Source organism: Thamnophis sirtalis, unplaced genomic scaffold (genome assembly GCF_051295495.1).
Source record: "Thamnophis sirtalis isolate CommonGarterSnake01/CBP01778 unplaced genomic scaffold, rThaSir2_p1.2 scaffold_12, whole genome shotgun sequence".
Taxonomy (NCBI): Eukaryota; Metazoa; Chordata; class Lepidosauria; order Squamata; family Natricidae; genus Thamnophis; species Thamnophis sirtalis.
Window position 1 is genome coordinate 62524363 of NW_028261392.1, and position 15131 is coordinate 62539493.

The following is a 15131-nucleotide window of genomic DNA, read 5'->3' on the forward strand; positions in this document are numbered from 1 at the left end:
GTGCAGCAGTTTCCAACCGTCACGTAGTGAAAAAGAGCCGAGGTGGCGCAGTGGTTAGGGTGTGGTACTGCAGGCCACTTCAGCTGACTGTTATCTGCAGTTCAGCGGTTCTAATCTCACCAGCTCAAAGTTGACTCAGCCTTCCATCCTTCCGAGGTGGGTGAAATGAGGACCCTGACTGTGGGGGCAATATGCTGACTCTGTAAACCGCTTAGAGAGGGCTGAAAGCCCTATGAAGCGGTATATAAGTCTAACTGCTATTGCTATTGCTATTTTCAATGTCATGCTTCCTGTTAGATGAGAAGCCACTCTCCGCTCCCGGCGCTAACTTTTGCGCTCCTGGGCTTTTTTTGCATAATGGCTGGAGATCCCTCTTCGGGGGATCCAGGGGATCCCCTATACAAGTATTTTAATATTGCAGACTTGCAGTATTATAAATGATACTGATATTATATAACACTTTTTAAATTAAGTGGGTCCCTTGAATAAACATAACTTTGAGTTTCAAATAACACTGATTTCATTGTTGTCTTGGGGACCTCTGTGAAAAAAATTCAGGTGCTCAGGCATGAAAATATGCCGCTCAAACACTATACTTTTCCGCTCACACTGAAAAAAAATTTAGAGGGGACATTGTTGTACATGAGTTGAGTTTGTGGGAATCTTCTTTTTTTCTCCCCTTATAGTAAACTGGGAAAAAAAGTAGCATTTAAATAAAATAGTCAAAGTGTTCACAAATATTATCTTGACAATTTTTTTTTACACTACCTGTTTTAAATAAATACATGTCAAGCCCACGAGATATACAGATATAAAACTGATAGATTAGTCAGACTTTTCGGGAAACATACAATTTAAGATTGAAATGAAGCTTGAACAAGGATTTCCAGCTGAGGTTCTCCCGGTTCACCGACAGAAGGGCGACCGACAAGCACGCACGACTAAACCGTGGTGACAAAACCGTGAGTTCTAAAACGCACCGACGAATGAGCGCTGAATCACGCTGATAACAGCGCGCCGACAGAAGCGCGCTGTAAACCTGAACCTAAAACGAACCCTAACCCTAAACCTCACCCTAAACCTAACCCTAAACCTAACCCTTACCTTAACTTAAATTGCGCTTCTGTCAATGTGCTGTTGTCGGCGCGCTGTTGTCGGCGCGTTGATGACGTCACGGTTTTAGCGACGCGGTTTTGTCGGCACGCTTTTGTCGTGCATGCCTCCCAAATTTTTTTTTAAAATCCAGTGCAAAAAATACCCACTCTTATCTAGGTACTACAACATTTGTGCTTGCCTGCATGCTTTATTTTCAAAATGTTCATATTTCTTCTTTGCCAGTAAGGCTTCCAAGATAATAACAATAAACAAAGGAGGGCAAATTAACAATAGTCATATTTACCACAAAACCACACATTACGATCAAGCAAAAATAACTTTAAACGGCTTCGACTGCGTTGCCAATATCTTTTTTTTTCTTTTCTTCTTTGTAGGAAAGTCCTTTGATATCACCTACGTACGCCTCAAGTTCCATACCAGCCGCCCAGAGAGCTTTGCCCTTTACAAGCGCACTCGGGAAGATGGCCCGTGGGTGCCCTACCAATATTACAGCGGCTCCTGTGAGAAAACATACCACAAGGTCAATCGAGGTTTTGTCAAGAGTTGGGAAGATGAACAGCAGGCCGTTTGTACAGACGAGTTCAGCGACATCTCACCACTCACCGGTGGCAATGTGGCCTTCTCAACACTGGAGGGAAGGCCCAGCGCTTACAACTTTGATAACAGTCCTGTCTTGCAGGTAAGAAAACTTGGAATCGGATCAAAGATTAAGACAGATGCGTTTCATTTCTTAATTTCCATGTCATTCCAAAAATCTCATCATTCTCTTTTTTTTCTTAGGAAACATGACACCTTTCATTCTTTTCAGAGTGGGTCCTATATAGACTATTAACATGCTTAGTTAATACATGGTCAGCCAGGGGATAATATCAAGAGATTTTCAGTGGCCCCCACAAACTCATTTTCTCCCCATTTTTTCCCAACTGGTTAGGAATGCAAGGAGAGGGATCATACTTTCTTGCCATCCCTTCCTATAATTTTTCCCCCAAAATGTACTTGACATGGTTGCCAAAGGTAATATGTGACAAAGTGACAAAATTAGTGGACCAGAGGAATGCCGTCGGTATAATTTACTTGGACTTCAGTAAGGCATTTGATAAAGTAACCTACTACTAGATAAAGTAGAAGAATGTGGGTGAGACAGCATTACCACCAGATGGATTCGTAACTGGCTGACCAACTGCACTCAATGTGTGCAGAAAGGTGTAGTCACATGACCACATTTTGGACACTCAAGCAACCAATCCGTATTTACCGCCATTTGCGGCAGCTCACAATCATGTGATTGCAATTTATTGATATGTACTTCTGCTCTCCCAACAAAAGTGCCCCATAACAAATATTGTGTTCACTTAGTGACTTCAGCATCTGCTGTATGACATACATTCATGTAAGGATGTGTGTACGAAGAGTGGAGAGGCTATTTGTGTCAATGGGGAAGAATGCATGCATATGCAGGAAGACAACTTTGTTATCTTCAGGGGTTGCCCATATTACACCTATCCTCCGCGAGCTGCACTGGCTTCCTATTGGTCTCCGGACGCGCTTCAAGTGCTAGTCGTTACTTTTAAAGCCCTTCATGGTTTAGGGACCTGGCTACCCGAGAGACCGCTTCCTGCCACTTACCTCCCAATGACCAGCAAGATCGCACAAGTTGGGCCTCCTCCGGGTGCCGTCAACCGGACAATGCCGGCTGGCGACTCCCCGGGGGAGGGCCTTCTCTGTTGCTGCGCTGGCCCTGTGGAACAATCTATCTGCAGAGATCTGGACCTTTAACACTCTCCCGGCCTTCTGTAAAGCCGTCAAGACCTGGCTGTTCTGGCAGGCCTGGGGCTGTTGATTGATATCCAGCCCCGCTTAGATGGAATGGGTGATTTTGGATTAAGAACATACCAGTCTGGGCTAGAGGTCACAATTATTTACTTGTACTAGGCAGTGAGTGCATATATTTAAGTGAATTCAGAACAAGACTAGGAGTAAAACTAGGAGAATGTTTTGATTACTCCTCTGGTCCATAGTCCAGCTTCTAGCATTTTGGTAGGAGAAAACCAGTGCCAACTTTTAGCTAGTTAAATTTATAATGATTCACACCTCTAATGAGGAAACCAGAGTTTCCCTTTTAAGGCAAAAAAGTTTTGCACTGAATTGTTATGATGTTTGTTTTCTCTCATGGGATCCCTTAACTTCCATTTTAAGTTATTGTTAACATAGTTTTAAATCTATTCTACATGAAGTGAACAGGAAGAGAGTGTGAGAGACTGTGAACACAAATGCTGTTATGCAGTGATTGTTCGGTTTTACTAAAAGCATGTTACAATAGTTGTTTTTTGTTCTGAGAAACAGCAGAAATTCAAGCTGCACATCTACCGTATTTTTTTGGAGTATAAGATGCACCGGAGTATAAGATGCACCAAGGTTTTGAAGAGGCAAAGTCTAGCTCAATGGATTATGCCGGAGATTTTAACAGCCATTTTAGTCCTTGGCACCTCCAAAGTAAAAGTCAGTCTTTCCTTCTGCCCTCACCCTAAAATCTAACTAGAAAAAAAAAATTGGTCCAAACACAACATCATTCAAGTCATCAACATCTACTGAAAGACAATGGGGAAGTTTTGAATCTTAGACTGTCTCCTAGGAGCCGAGGTGGCGCAGTGGTTAGGGTGCAGTACTGCAGCCACTTCAGCTGACTTGTTATCTGCAGTTCAGCGGTTCAAATCTCACCGGCTCAAGGTTGACTCAGCCTTCCAGCCTTCCGAGGTGGGTGAAATGAGGACCCAGACTGTGGGGGCGATATGCTGACTCTGTAAGCCGCTTAGAGAGGGCTGAAAGCCCTATGAAGCGGTATATAAGTCTAACTGCTATTGCTATTGCTACTGCTAGTTCCTTTTTATAGCATCATTTGGGCTGCAAAGCCTTTCCATTCATTTCCAGCCACCAGGATGATTAAGGCCTGTATTTATTCAAGAGACAGAAAATAATCATGCTCCATGGGGAAATTTGTCCTGTTCCACTAGAAACCCAACCATCACTGTCTCCTTTAGCAGACTCTGGGTAACACCTGTCACATGGCCCTCAATTTGTCCCTTATTAAACTGTACCAGCTTAGTTATAGCAATAGCAATAGCAGTTAGACTTATATACCGCTTCATAGGGCTTTCAGCCCTCTCTAAGCGGTTTACAGAGTCAGCATATTGCCCCCAACAACAATCCGGGTCCTCATTTTACCCACCTCGGAAGGATGGAAGGCTGAGTCAACCTTGAGCCGGTGAGATTTGAACAGCCGAACTGCAGAACTGCAGTCAGCTGAAGTAGCCTGCAGTGCTGCATTTAACCACTGCGCCACCTCGGCTCTGCACCTCCACTGAAGCATCTTTCAGCAATGCAGATAATAGTTCCTAACGAGAATTAAAGTATCTTCGGATGTAAGCCCATCTTCAAAAATAGCTTTGGAATGTTCACTGTCACTGCTATAAAATATGTCCCTTCATGGAACTTCCAGGAAATCATTCATTCTGCACAGAATGAAAAAAAAAAAGTGAATAACACTGAACAGGATTGAACCTGGGATTTTCTCTTCATATGTCCCAGTTAGTCTGATGTCCACATTATAGGATGTGAGATCCCATATTCAAATAATTCAGTGTTCACAAGCTTCAGACTTGCATGAAAATAGTATCAACATACTTAAATTGGAGATCCACTTTTCACTTTTATGTCAGTGCAAGTAAGAGGAACGTTTTGAAGCGTGAATCACCTACATTTGAAGATTCTGCTTGTTGAGCTGGGCAATTACTTCTAAGTAATTGTTTGGAGCGCAGAGTATCCGTGTCCGAGGCTTTCTGAAATCCAGCTTGTAAATTATAAAAATTAACACTGCACAAGCTAATAATTTCTTCCTTTTATTTCATGCTCTGTGTCCCTTCTTTGATTTTTTTGCCCAGAAAGCAAAAAGTGGACAAAATTGGGCTTTGAGCATAGAAAATTCAATATATACATACTTCCACAATCACGTTTTCAAAATTGATAGCAAGTTAACCTTTCAAGATGTTCTAATATTCCAAATATGCAGAGGTCTCCATTTTGTTATGGAGCCCAATTGATCTTTCTGCTGCTAATCCTTTAAAGTCCAGATAATATCACAAATCTTCACTGAAAATAATTTTTCCAAAAATGTGTAGACATGTTTCCTCCCACACACATAGCATGCATTTCTGATGAATTAATTCATGTTACATGATATTTCAAAACAGCAGTTTTAGGCTGGGGGTTCCTCTGCCTCTGTATGTCTGTGTGTATATAGAAACATTTCATTTAGTAAACGGAATAGTTGTTGGCTGACAGCAATAAGTACTTTAGATCCCCTTGGAGTAATAGTAATACAGGGAAAGAGGCAGCAAATTCTTTACAAAATAATTGCAAATGGCTATTAATAAACAATTATTAGAATGTACTGAACAAGATATTCAAAAATTTAAGGACGCTTGGAGTATTGTATGTCAGTGGAAGTACGGAGTCTGATATCTATGTGCTGTACTTGTGTGGATTTAAAATTATTAAGGAGTATTTACAGCGCATTGTATATTTATGCAACTTGTACTAATAAAGGAGAATATTTGTAGCTCAGGGTTGAACTTGTATTAAAGAATTGATGGTCTGGATAATAGTTGGAGATAGCAATAGCAATAGCAATAGCAGTTCAACTTATATACCGCTTGATAGGGCTTTCAGCCCTCTCTAAGCGGTTTACAGAGTCAGCATATCGCCCCCACAGTCTGGGTCCTCATTTTACCCACCTCAGAAGGATGGAAGGCTGAGTCAACCCTGAGCCGGTGTGATTTGAACCGCCGAACTGCAGTTAGCTGAAGTGGCCTGCAGTACTGCACTCTAACCACTGTGCCACCTCGGCTCTGATACACATTGCTGCAAAGGTTTAAATAATGACTTTCTTTTGAACAAACCTAATTTCATATACAATATTAGCTTTATTATGTAAGATGCACTGTTATTGAAGATGCTCAATTGTGCACCAATGTTATATGGCCCCGGTTATGCACAGTATATATGTGACTGTATGAAATGAAAATGAAAATGAAAATAAAACATATTTGAAATGAATTGTTCACCAGAGATTTGGAAACCAGCAGGAAGACAATAAAAATGCCCATTGCTGGCTTGTATGATCTCACACAGACACAAAAAAAGTGTTATCTGTTTTTGTTAGTTATATCATCGGTCAGAAGAGATGATACTTCTTTATTTGGTTCACCGACAAATGCGTGCTCGACAAAAGCGCGCCGACGAAACCGCGGCGAGAAAACCGCGAGGTCGAAATCGCGCAGACGAATGAGCGCAGAAGCGCACCGACAAAAGCACGCCTTCAACAAACAACTAATAACAACCTAATAACCCTAACCCTGAACCTAACCCTTACCTTAACTTAAATCGCGCCTTTGTGGGCGCGTTTATGACGTCGCGGTGTTCTCGCCGCGGTTTTGTCGTGCGCGCATTTGTCGGGTCACGCTTTATTTAAGTAGCCGTTTAACCCAAGAGCCCTATTAGAAAAACTTGACGAGAACCATGGACTACGTATGTTGGATTATGAACTTAATTTTGTGTTGTTTCCTAGTTGAGTAAACTCAAACATGTTAAATTATACAATATGGTACATCAAAAGCAAAGCATCTGCTCTAGGGGCTATAAAATAAAGAACGTTGCGTGCTATTTGCTTATGTCAGTTTCAACATATTTCATGATAAATTGGGATTCTTTGGGGAAAAGATTCCAGTACCTTCTGGCTATAAGTGATGTCATGTAATGTTTGGGTCTTCAATAGTATCTTTTACTAAAAGGGAATTAATCTAGTATTGTTATTGCATTCAAAAAGATATTTCTCTGTTTTGTCTTTAGTAAGTGTCCTTTTCTTCCTCATTCTAACCCAGATCTTCGTTCCTTTTCCATCTCTACCCCATTTTTGTGGCTCTCAATTTTCTTTCCTCCCATTTCCTTTCAGTGTTTCTTAGCCTTGGCAACTTTAAAATGTATGAGTGTATCAGGGGTGGGTTTCTCGCCCCGTTCCAAGCGGTTCGGTTGGAACGGGGCCGGCGGCGTCCTCGTGCACGTGCGCAGCGCACGCATGCGTACTAGCGTCTGTGCGATGCTCCAGCTGCTCCTGGAGGATCGCGCAGGCGCTGTATGCGTCCTGCGCATGCGTGGAAGTGCAGAACTTGTCAAAACCGGGTAAGAAACGCGGGTGGGCGAGTGGGCCCTTCGGCATTCCCGGAAGTTACTTACTTCCAGGTTCGCCGACCAACCGGTTGGCGGGGACCGCCGCGAACCGCCTGAAACCCACCCCTGGAGTGTATGCACAATTCAAAAGTTGCTAAGGTTGAGAAAGAGTGATTTAAATGACCTCGGTTTCTTCATGTTTGGAAAGCAAGTGGCTTTTGTGTGTATTAAGCTTTTTTCCTGTGGTTTTCTTGGTCAGGACCGATTCAGATGATGTGGTTTAACTTCCGTTTTCTCTTGTAGGAGTGGGTTACAGCGACAGATCTCAGAGTAAGCCTCAATCGCCTGAATACCTTTGGAGACGAAGTATTTAACGACCCCAAGGTTCTCAAATCCTATTATTATGCCATTTCTGATTTTTCTGTGGGTGGCCGGTAAGTAGTAAATGCCAAGTGATTCTCTTTCTAAAAGCTTAAATAATTGCTTGCTTAAGGGCAGTCTTTCTCAAACTCTCATGCAGGATGGGGTTTTCTGGGAGTTAAAATCTACACGTTTTAAAACTGATTACTGTTAATTATTGATTACAGTTAATTTTAATTCTTTTTTTAAAAAAAATGTGTCATTGTCAATTTTAATTGGGTTTGGGGATATCCTATTTAATTTCTTTTTAACTTTTGTATTATGTGTTTCTTTTAATGTTGTACGCCGCCCTGAGTCCTTGGGAGAAGGCCGGCATATAAGTCCAATAAACCTAAACCTGAACCTATTTTTTTTTTAAGTAATTACAATCTTGGTTTGGTATGGGCAATCATTTGACAAAACTAAGGTTATCCTCCCAGCCCTTTTTATTAAGAAGTTTGCACTGTAGCAAGATCTTCTCCCTTCCGGTGGGAACATTCAAGTCTTGCAGTCTCTCTGGTACGAGTCAGTTTTTGCTTATGTGGGAAGACCAGATTGCTAGAGAGGATAAACTGTGTAGTTTTCCGTGACCCGACAAATGCGAGAACGTCAAAAGCGCGCCGACAAAACCGCGGTGCTAAAACCGTGATGTCAAAAGCGCGCCGACAACAGCGCGGCAACAAAAGCGCGCCGACAGAAGCGCGATTTAAGGTAAGGGTTAGGGTTAGGGTTACAGCGTGCTTCTGTTGGCGCGCTGTTATCGGCGTGCTTCAGCGCTCATTCATCGGCGCGGTTTTGTCACCGCGGTTTTGTCAGGCGCGCTTTTGTCGTTCGCGCATTTGTGGTGGAACCGTCGTTTTCCTAAAATCTGTTTCTGCCTTACAGATGTAAATGCAATGGGCATGCGAGCGAGTGTGTGAAGAACGAATATGGAAAGCTTGCTTGCAGTTGCAAACACAATACTTTCGGGGTCGACTGTGAGAAATGCCTTCCTTTCTACAATGACCGGCCTTGGCGAAGAGCGACAGCTGAGAGCGCCAATGAATGTTTACGTAAGTGTGCATTGGGGTCGTTGTTTTTTAAATAATCTGGTTTTATCCCAAGAAGCCAAATCTTTCTGCCAAATTATTTCACCACTTCCTACTATCAAGCGGAGTGGCAGCCAACTTTAAGGGCTTTCAATAAGTTTTCTTCCTTTTTCCTCTGGGCAAATTGTAGTACTTCCTGTCCTGGCTATTCTGTATGAATCCAGAAGCATATTTTTAACTCTACCCCAGATGTCTTTGTTCATGTTATCTCTTGGTGTCTGATAAAAGTATCTTGGGAATTGCAGAATGTTAGGTAATTTTCCTGTTGGTATCTCAAAACTAGATCACATTAACTTAACCGCTGGCTTGTTTTTTCTTTCTTGCTTTTTTAGCAAATCCAACTGTTGTGAAATAAGTTCAGTTCTTGTTGATATAGTGTTGATTTAATATGGACTTCTGGGCTCAACCAGTTATAACCGAAGCCATTGTTCAGGGTGCCAAAATAAATAGATAAGATGACCCAGATTTTTTAATCTCAAGAATAGGGAAGTATTCAAATTAAGCCGATAAACAGCTGGTTCTCAAATTTTAACTACATTCTGCTGATGCTAATAGTATTAAAAAGTATCAAGATACCATGAAATATGTTTGAACCTGGTCTCCTGATCACTTGAAATTATATTTTGAAATATATTTGCAGCTCCTAAGACTTCCATAGATATTTTTTTATTGAAAATTTTAGAAAAAAAAAACTTTTACAAATGTTTACCTCCTCTCCCCCACTTCCCCCACCCCAACCTGCCCCCCCCCCCGACTTCCCAAAACCAATACAGGGTATAAATCTTTAACAAAGATGTTCTAAAATAAACTTTAAAAAAAAGTTAATATCATCTTTCATTTGAGCTTTAACTCCTCTTTGCTAGGCTAGCTCTAAACAGATTATATCATTCCTTGTTTCTTCAGTCATAAACTATCTGGAATTTCTTAGTCCCATATTTATTTTGAGTATAGTCAATCCATCTTCTCCACTCCAGTTTATATCTCTCGTTTGAATGGTCCTTGAGATATGCTGATATTTTAGCCATCTTTGCTAAGTTTTTAACTTTTAATGTCCATTCTTGAATAGTAGGCAAATCTTCCTTCTTCCAGTATTGCGCCACCAACAGTCTTGCTGCCGTTATTAAATGCAAAATCAAGTTAATCTCTATAACTGTACAATCAGTAATTATACCTAACAAGAATAACTGAGGGGTAAACTTTATCCTTTTTTTAAAGAATATTTTGCATAATCCACCATATTTTTATCCAAAATGCTTTTACCTTTTTACAAGTCCACCATATATGATAGTATGTAGCATCGAGACAATCACATCTCCAGCATTTAGGTTGTAAATTCGGATACATACAGGCAAGTTTTTTAGGATCTAAATGCCATCTATAAAACATCTTGTAAAAGTTTTCTCTCAAATTTTGAGCTTGTGTAAAATTTTACATTTCTTACCCATATCTTTCCCTCTGTATCCAACATTATTGGTTCTTCAACATTTTGAGCCCACTTTATCATACAGTCTTTAACTAAATCTGTTTCCGAGTCCATTTCTATTAATACATTATATAATCTCTTTTTATGCATTGGATTTGACCCCTAATTTGTTTTAATAAATTATCCTCATTTTGCGTAAAACCAATTTTTTGATCTTTTTTCCAATCTGGCCTGTAACTGCCCATACTGAAACCATGTTTGAATTACCTTTTCCTCTTTTAGTACATTCAAGGTAGATATTTTTTCTCCATCCAGGATGTTCACAATGTGGGGAGTAAAAAGGGTTAAGATGGGAAATACAACAGTGTGATCAAAGCTCTGATTCTTTGTTACACACAGCCTTTGATCATACAGTCAAACCCTCCACCTTAGCATTTATGACCCCTTCCTTCACAGATGCCCTTGTTCACACCCATGAACTTTCCGAGACATCATAAACTCTTTGGTTGAAAGATAACAGTGGTGATGGTTTTCTCAAAGCTGGAAAAAAACAAAACACCTCCATTGATTTTTGGAATTCCTGCAGAATTGGGTCAAACACACAATTAAAATGTAGGAATTCAGTGTAAGATGCTAAATTCAACATAATAATAATAAAAAAAGATTGTTTGAAAATTAACAGTTGATTGCTAGAAAGTCAGTTTACAGTCAACCGGGTAGAGTGAAGTGATTTGTGCTTGTTAAAATTAATCCTGAAACCTACCATTTTCAGCACAAGCAAAAAGTTTCAGGTGACTGCTACCAATGTTAATATTCATAGAAATTTGGTGGCATCAAAAAGAATTTTAGAGCAGGCTTAAAATAGTTTGTTGTAAGTGTACAGCTGAGGAGTGACATAATGATACCTGAACATCTGTTATAAGGTGACCGTAACAGCATATCCTCTGGCAAATATCCCTTTTTCCTTCCATAACTTCTTCAGGAATGAAATTTGTGATCTATTTATACAAAAAGGCTTTCAAAATAAGAAATAAAAGCACGTGACAAAGTGACTTCTTTCACTTGCCTGCTGGCATATAGTTCTGTCTTTCTGCTTTGGTTTTGATTTTGTTCTGCAAAGATTTCTTTTGATCTGTGGACATTGAAAAGATAAAATTTAGAAACTTTTTTTTTTTAGCATTGTGGTTGAAATTCAGATGAAGAACATCCTATTTTTGGTGAGAAATGTTTGTTATTAAAAACAGTCCTGTTTCAAGCTCTACTTCTCCCGTAGAATAGAGCACAACTTATGGAATCTGACAGTGATAGGAGAGAGTTCCACCACAAATGCGCGAACGGCAAAAGCGCGTGTGACTAAACCGTGGTGACAAAACCGCGCCGTCAAAACCACGGAGACGAATGAGTGCTGAAGCGCGCCGACAACAGTGTGCAGACAGAAGCGCGCTGTAACATAACCCTAAAAATAACCCTAAACCTAACCCTAAACCTAACTCTAAACCTAACCCTAAACCTTACCTTAACTTAAATCGCGCTTCTGTCGGCGCGCTGTTGTCGGTGCGCTTTTGACATCGCGGTTTTAGCGCTGCGGTTTTGTCAGCGCGCTTTTGACGTTCGCGCTTATGTTGTGCCACAATAGGAGAGCTCTTTCTTACTGTGTTGGACAAAGCAACAAAAATAAAACATAAAAGTAGAATGGTGTAAGGACATGAGACAAGGTAGGAAAGGAATATTTAAGAAAAGGCTGCTTTCCTGGACCACAGATCGGTATTTCTTATAACATGCAGTGTTGACCTTAAGGCACTGAAGATTTCTTAGACCATGGACTGATTTGGCATGTAGTAGCATCAGTTTCTGAGATGTTGGGAACAATCCAGTGGTGGGATTCAGCCAGTTCGCACCTATTTGGGAGAACCGGTTGTTAACTTTCTAAACAGTTTGGAGAAACGGTTGTTGGAAGAAATCTTTTGTTTTTTCCCACTTTACAGGGCTAATCCTGTAAGGAAGGCAGGAAGGAAACATTCTGGTGTTGTTTCTAGCCTAATCTTTATTGCCCTGCTTACAGAAACTGCCTCTCCGGTTAACCCTTATGACATTGTTATAGCTAAGGTGAAGCGCCCATCACCGTGAGTGACATTGAGTTGACCACACCCACCCAGACACATGACCACCCAGCCACACCTATCTAGCTGGTCATTAGGGCAGAGAACCGGTTGTTAAATTATTTGAATCCCACCACTGGAATAATCTACTACTCTTTATTCCTAAAAACTACTCAGTGAGCTGAAAATAGTTCAACATCTGTTCTCGGAAGTCAACACCTCTAACAGTGATAGGGAGGGAAAAGGGGCAGAGTTTTTCTGCTAAACCAAATTGTAATACAGGTAGTCCTTGAATTATGACCCCAAATGGACCCCAAACCTCTGCTGTTAAGCAAGGCAGTTGTTAAGTAAGTTTTGCCCTACTTTACAACCTTCATTGCCACAGTTGTTAATCAAATAACTGCAGTTGTTAGATGAATCTAACTTCCCCATTGACTTTGCTTGTCAGAAACTGACTGGAAAGGTTACAAATAGTGATCACATGACCCCAGGATAGTGCAACCGTCATAAGTACATGCCAGTTACAAAGCACTTGAATTTTGATTTTTTTTTTTTCATAAGTTACTTTTTTCAGTGCCCCTGTAATTTTGAATGGTCATTAAACAGATGGTTGCAAGCTTAAGGTATTCACCCTGATCCAGATTATCATTTGCAGTTGCAATATGCCCACTGTTGTAGCTTTTTGTCACTCGTTTGCCAAACACAGGCTGGAAATAGGGAGTTAGTTAGTTAGTTAGTTAGTTAGTTTATTAGTTTTGAGAGAGAGATTGAGATGCTTTATTTGTATGCCGCCCTTTTCCCTGGGGCGACTCAGGGCGGCTCACAACTCAAGGGGAGGGAGGACAAACAAGTCACAAACATGAGAAAACAATACATCATTAAAAACACAACAGTCATACAATTCGAGTGGGGTTAAAATCTTTAGCCCCAGGCCTGTCGGGACAGCCAGGACTTAAGGGCTTTGCGGAAGGCCTGGAGGGTGGTGAGGGTACGAATCTCCACGGGGAGTTCATTCCAGAGGGTCGGAGCAGCCACCGAGAAGGCTCTCCTCCGGGTAGTTGCCAGCCGACATTGGCCGGCGGATGGAATTCGGAGGAGGCCTAATCTATGGGATCGTATCGGCCTAGTGGAGGTAATTGGCAGTAGGCGGTCTCTCAAGTACCCAGATCCAATACCATGCAGGGCTTTGTAGGTGACAAGTAGCACCTTGAAGCGCACTCGGAGATCAACAGGCAGCCAGTGCAGCTCGTGGAGGATAGGTTTTGTATGCCGCCCACTCCCGGAGGACTCCGGGTGGCTTACAATAAAAAGGAAGGGGGGATAAATAAGACAGTACAACAGTTTAAAATTACACAACATTCATAATTGAAGTGGGGCTAGATAATTCAACAGCCCCAGGCCTGCCGGAACAGCCAGGTCTTAATGGCTTTACGGAAGGCCGGGAGGGTAGTAAGGGTCCGGATCTCAACGGGGAGATGGATCCCGGAAAGAATTAAGAAAAGATTTGAAGCTCAAAAACAAACGCTGCTTCGGGATTCAGCCTTGCTTAAAAATTGATAAAATTTTCAACGAAAGACTTTTAAGATAAGTTGCATTGTTAGGCTAAATCCTTTTAGTAACAAATCAAAGTATTGGGACTTTTGATACCCTCTGATCTAGAGCAGTGAGTAATGGGCAGGTATCCTCCTGGGAATTATAGAATGATCCAGGTGATAGCTCAACATATAGCACTTCCTTTGTCCAACCAGGCACGGAATGAGTTAGTGCTATAGCTTCCAGCCTAGAATGCCAGCGTTTATCCTTGGTCCGTGACCCGTCAAAACCGCGGTCCACTAAAGCGCGCCCGATTAAAGCGCATACCTGACGTCATCAGCAGCGCGACAAATACGACCGCGGAGAAAAAAGGGTGCTTTAAAAAGCGCTTTTAAAGCAAGCCGATTCACATAAAGGTAAGGGTTAGGTTTAGGTTAAGGGTTAGGGTTAGGTTTAGGATTACGTTAAGTGTTAGGGTTAGGGTTAGGTTAAGGGTTAGCGTTAGGTTTAGCATTAGGTTAAGGGTTAGGTATAGGGTTAGGTTTAGGGTTAGGTTAAGGGTTAGGCTTAGGTTTAGGTTTAGGGTTAGGTTTGGGGGGGTTAGGTTTAGATTTACGCGTTAATTTTAAGTTTTAAGTTTAAGTAATTTTAAGTTTACCGCTCACAGCGTGCTGTTTTCGTCGCGCTGTGATGACATCACGTACGCGCTTTCGTCGAGCGCGCTTTAGTCTACCGCGGTTTTGTGGTGGAACCCCTTGGTCATGGGTTGAAATTACTCTCCACTCTGAAGTAGATAAACTCCAGAATCGCTTAGATTTTGAAAATGTTATAAGAAGTGCACTCCGATCCACGGGTTTGAAAACTCAACAGTAAAGCTTGGGGAATTTAAAAGAACATTTTCAGAATGATGCCTTGCTTCCCAACTTCCATTCCAGCGGTCCATCTTAATCTGTGACTTCAGCTGAAAGCGTAATAAAGCCAATGGTTAATAGCTCTTATTCTGCTTCCCATCCTAGACATGAGCAGTTACATCTGCTCTGTACTAAAGAAAGCAGAAGTATATATATATATTATTTTCTCACAGGAAGCAGCTGAGGGGCGGTGGGGAGAGAGTCTGGCCTCATTGTTATCTTTCCCTGAAGTTTGCATGCCAGAGAGCAGAGTAACTGTGTGGGAGGGCTGTGGGAAGGGTAGATAGAAAGTGTAGCACAGCTGGGAAGACAGCTTGGTGGAAACTCCAGGGCAATCGGC

At 41.5% G+C, this 15131-nt stretch overlaps 1 protein-coding gene across 1 annotated transcript in view; it reads left to right on the plus strand.

The window, feature by feature from the left end:
* LAMC1 (laminin subunit gamma 1) overlaps window positions 1-15131 on the plus strand; it is a 164796-nt gene that overhangs the window by 80956 nt on the left and 68709 nt on the right. The window contains exons 2-4 of the mRNA XM_087726963.1: window positions 1491-1795; window positions 7642-7772; window positions 8623-8789. Coding sequence (XP_087583089.1) covers window positions 1491-1795; window positions 7642-7772; window positions 8623-8789 — 603 coding nt within the window. The remainder of the gene's footprint in view (window positions 1-1490; window positions 1796-7641; window positions 7773-8622; window positions 8790-15131) is intronic.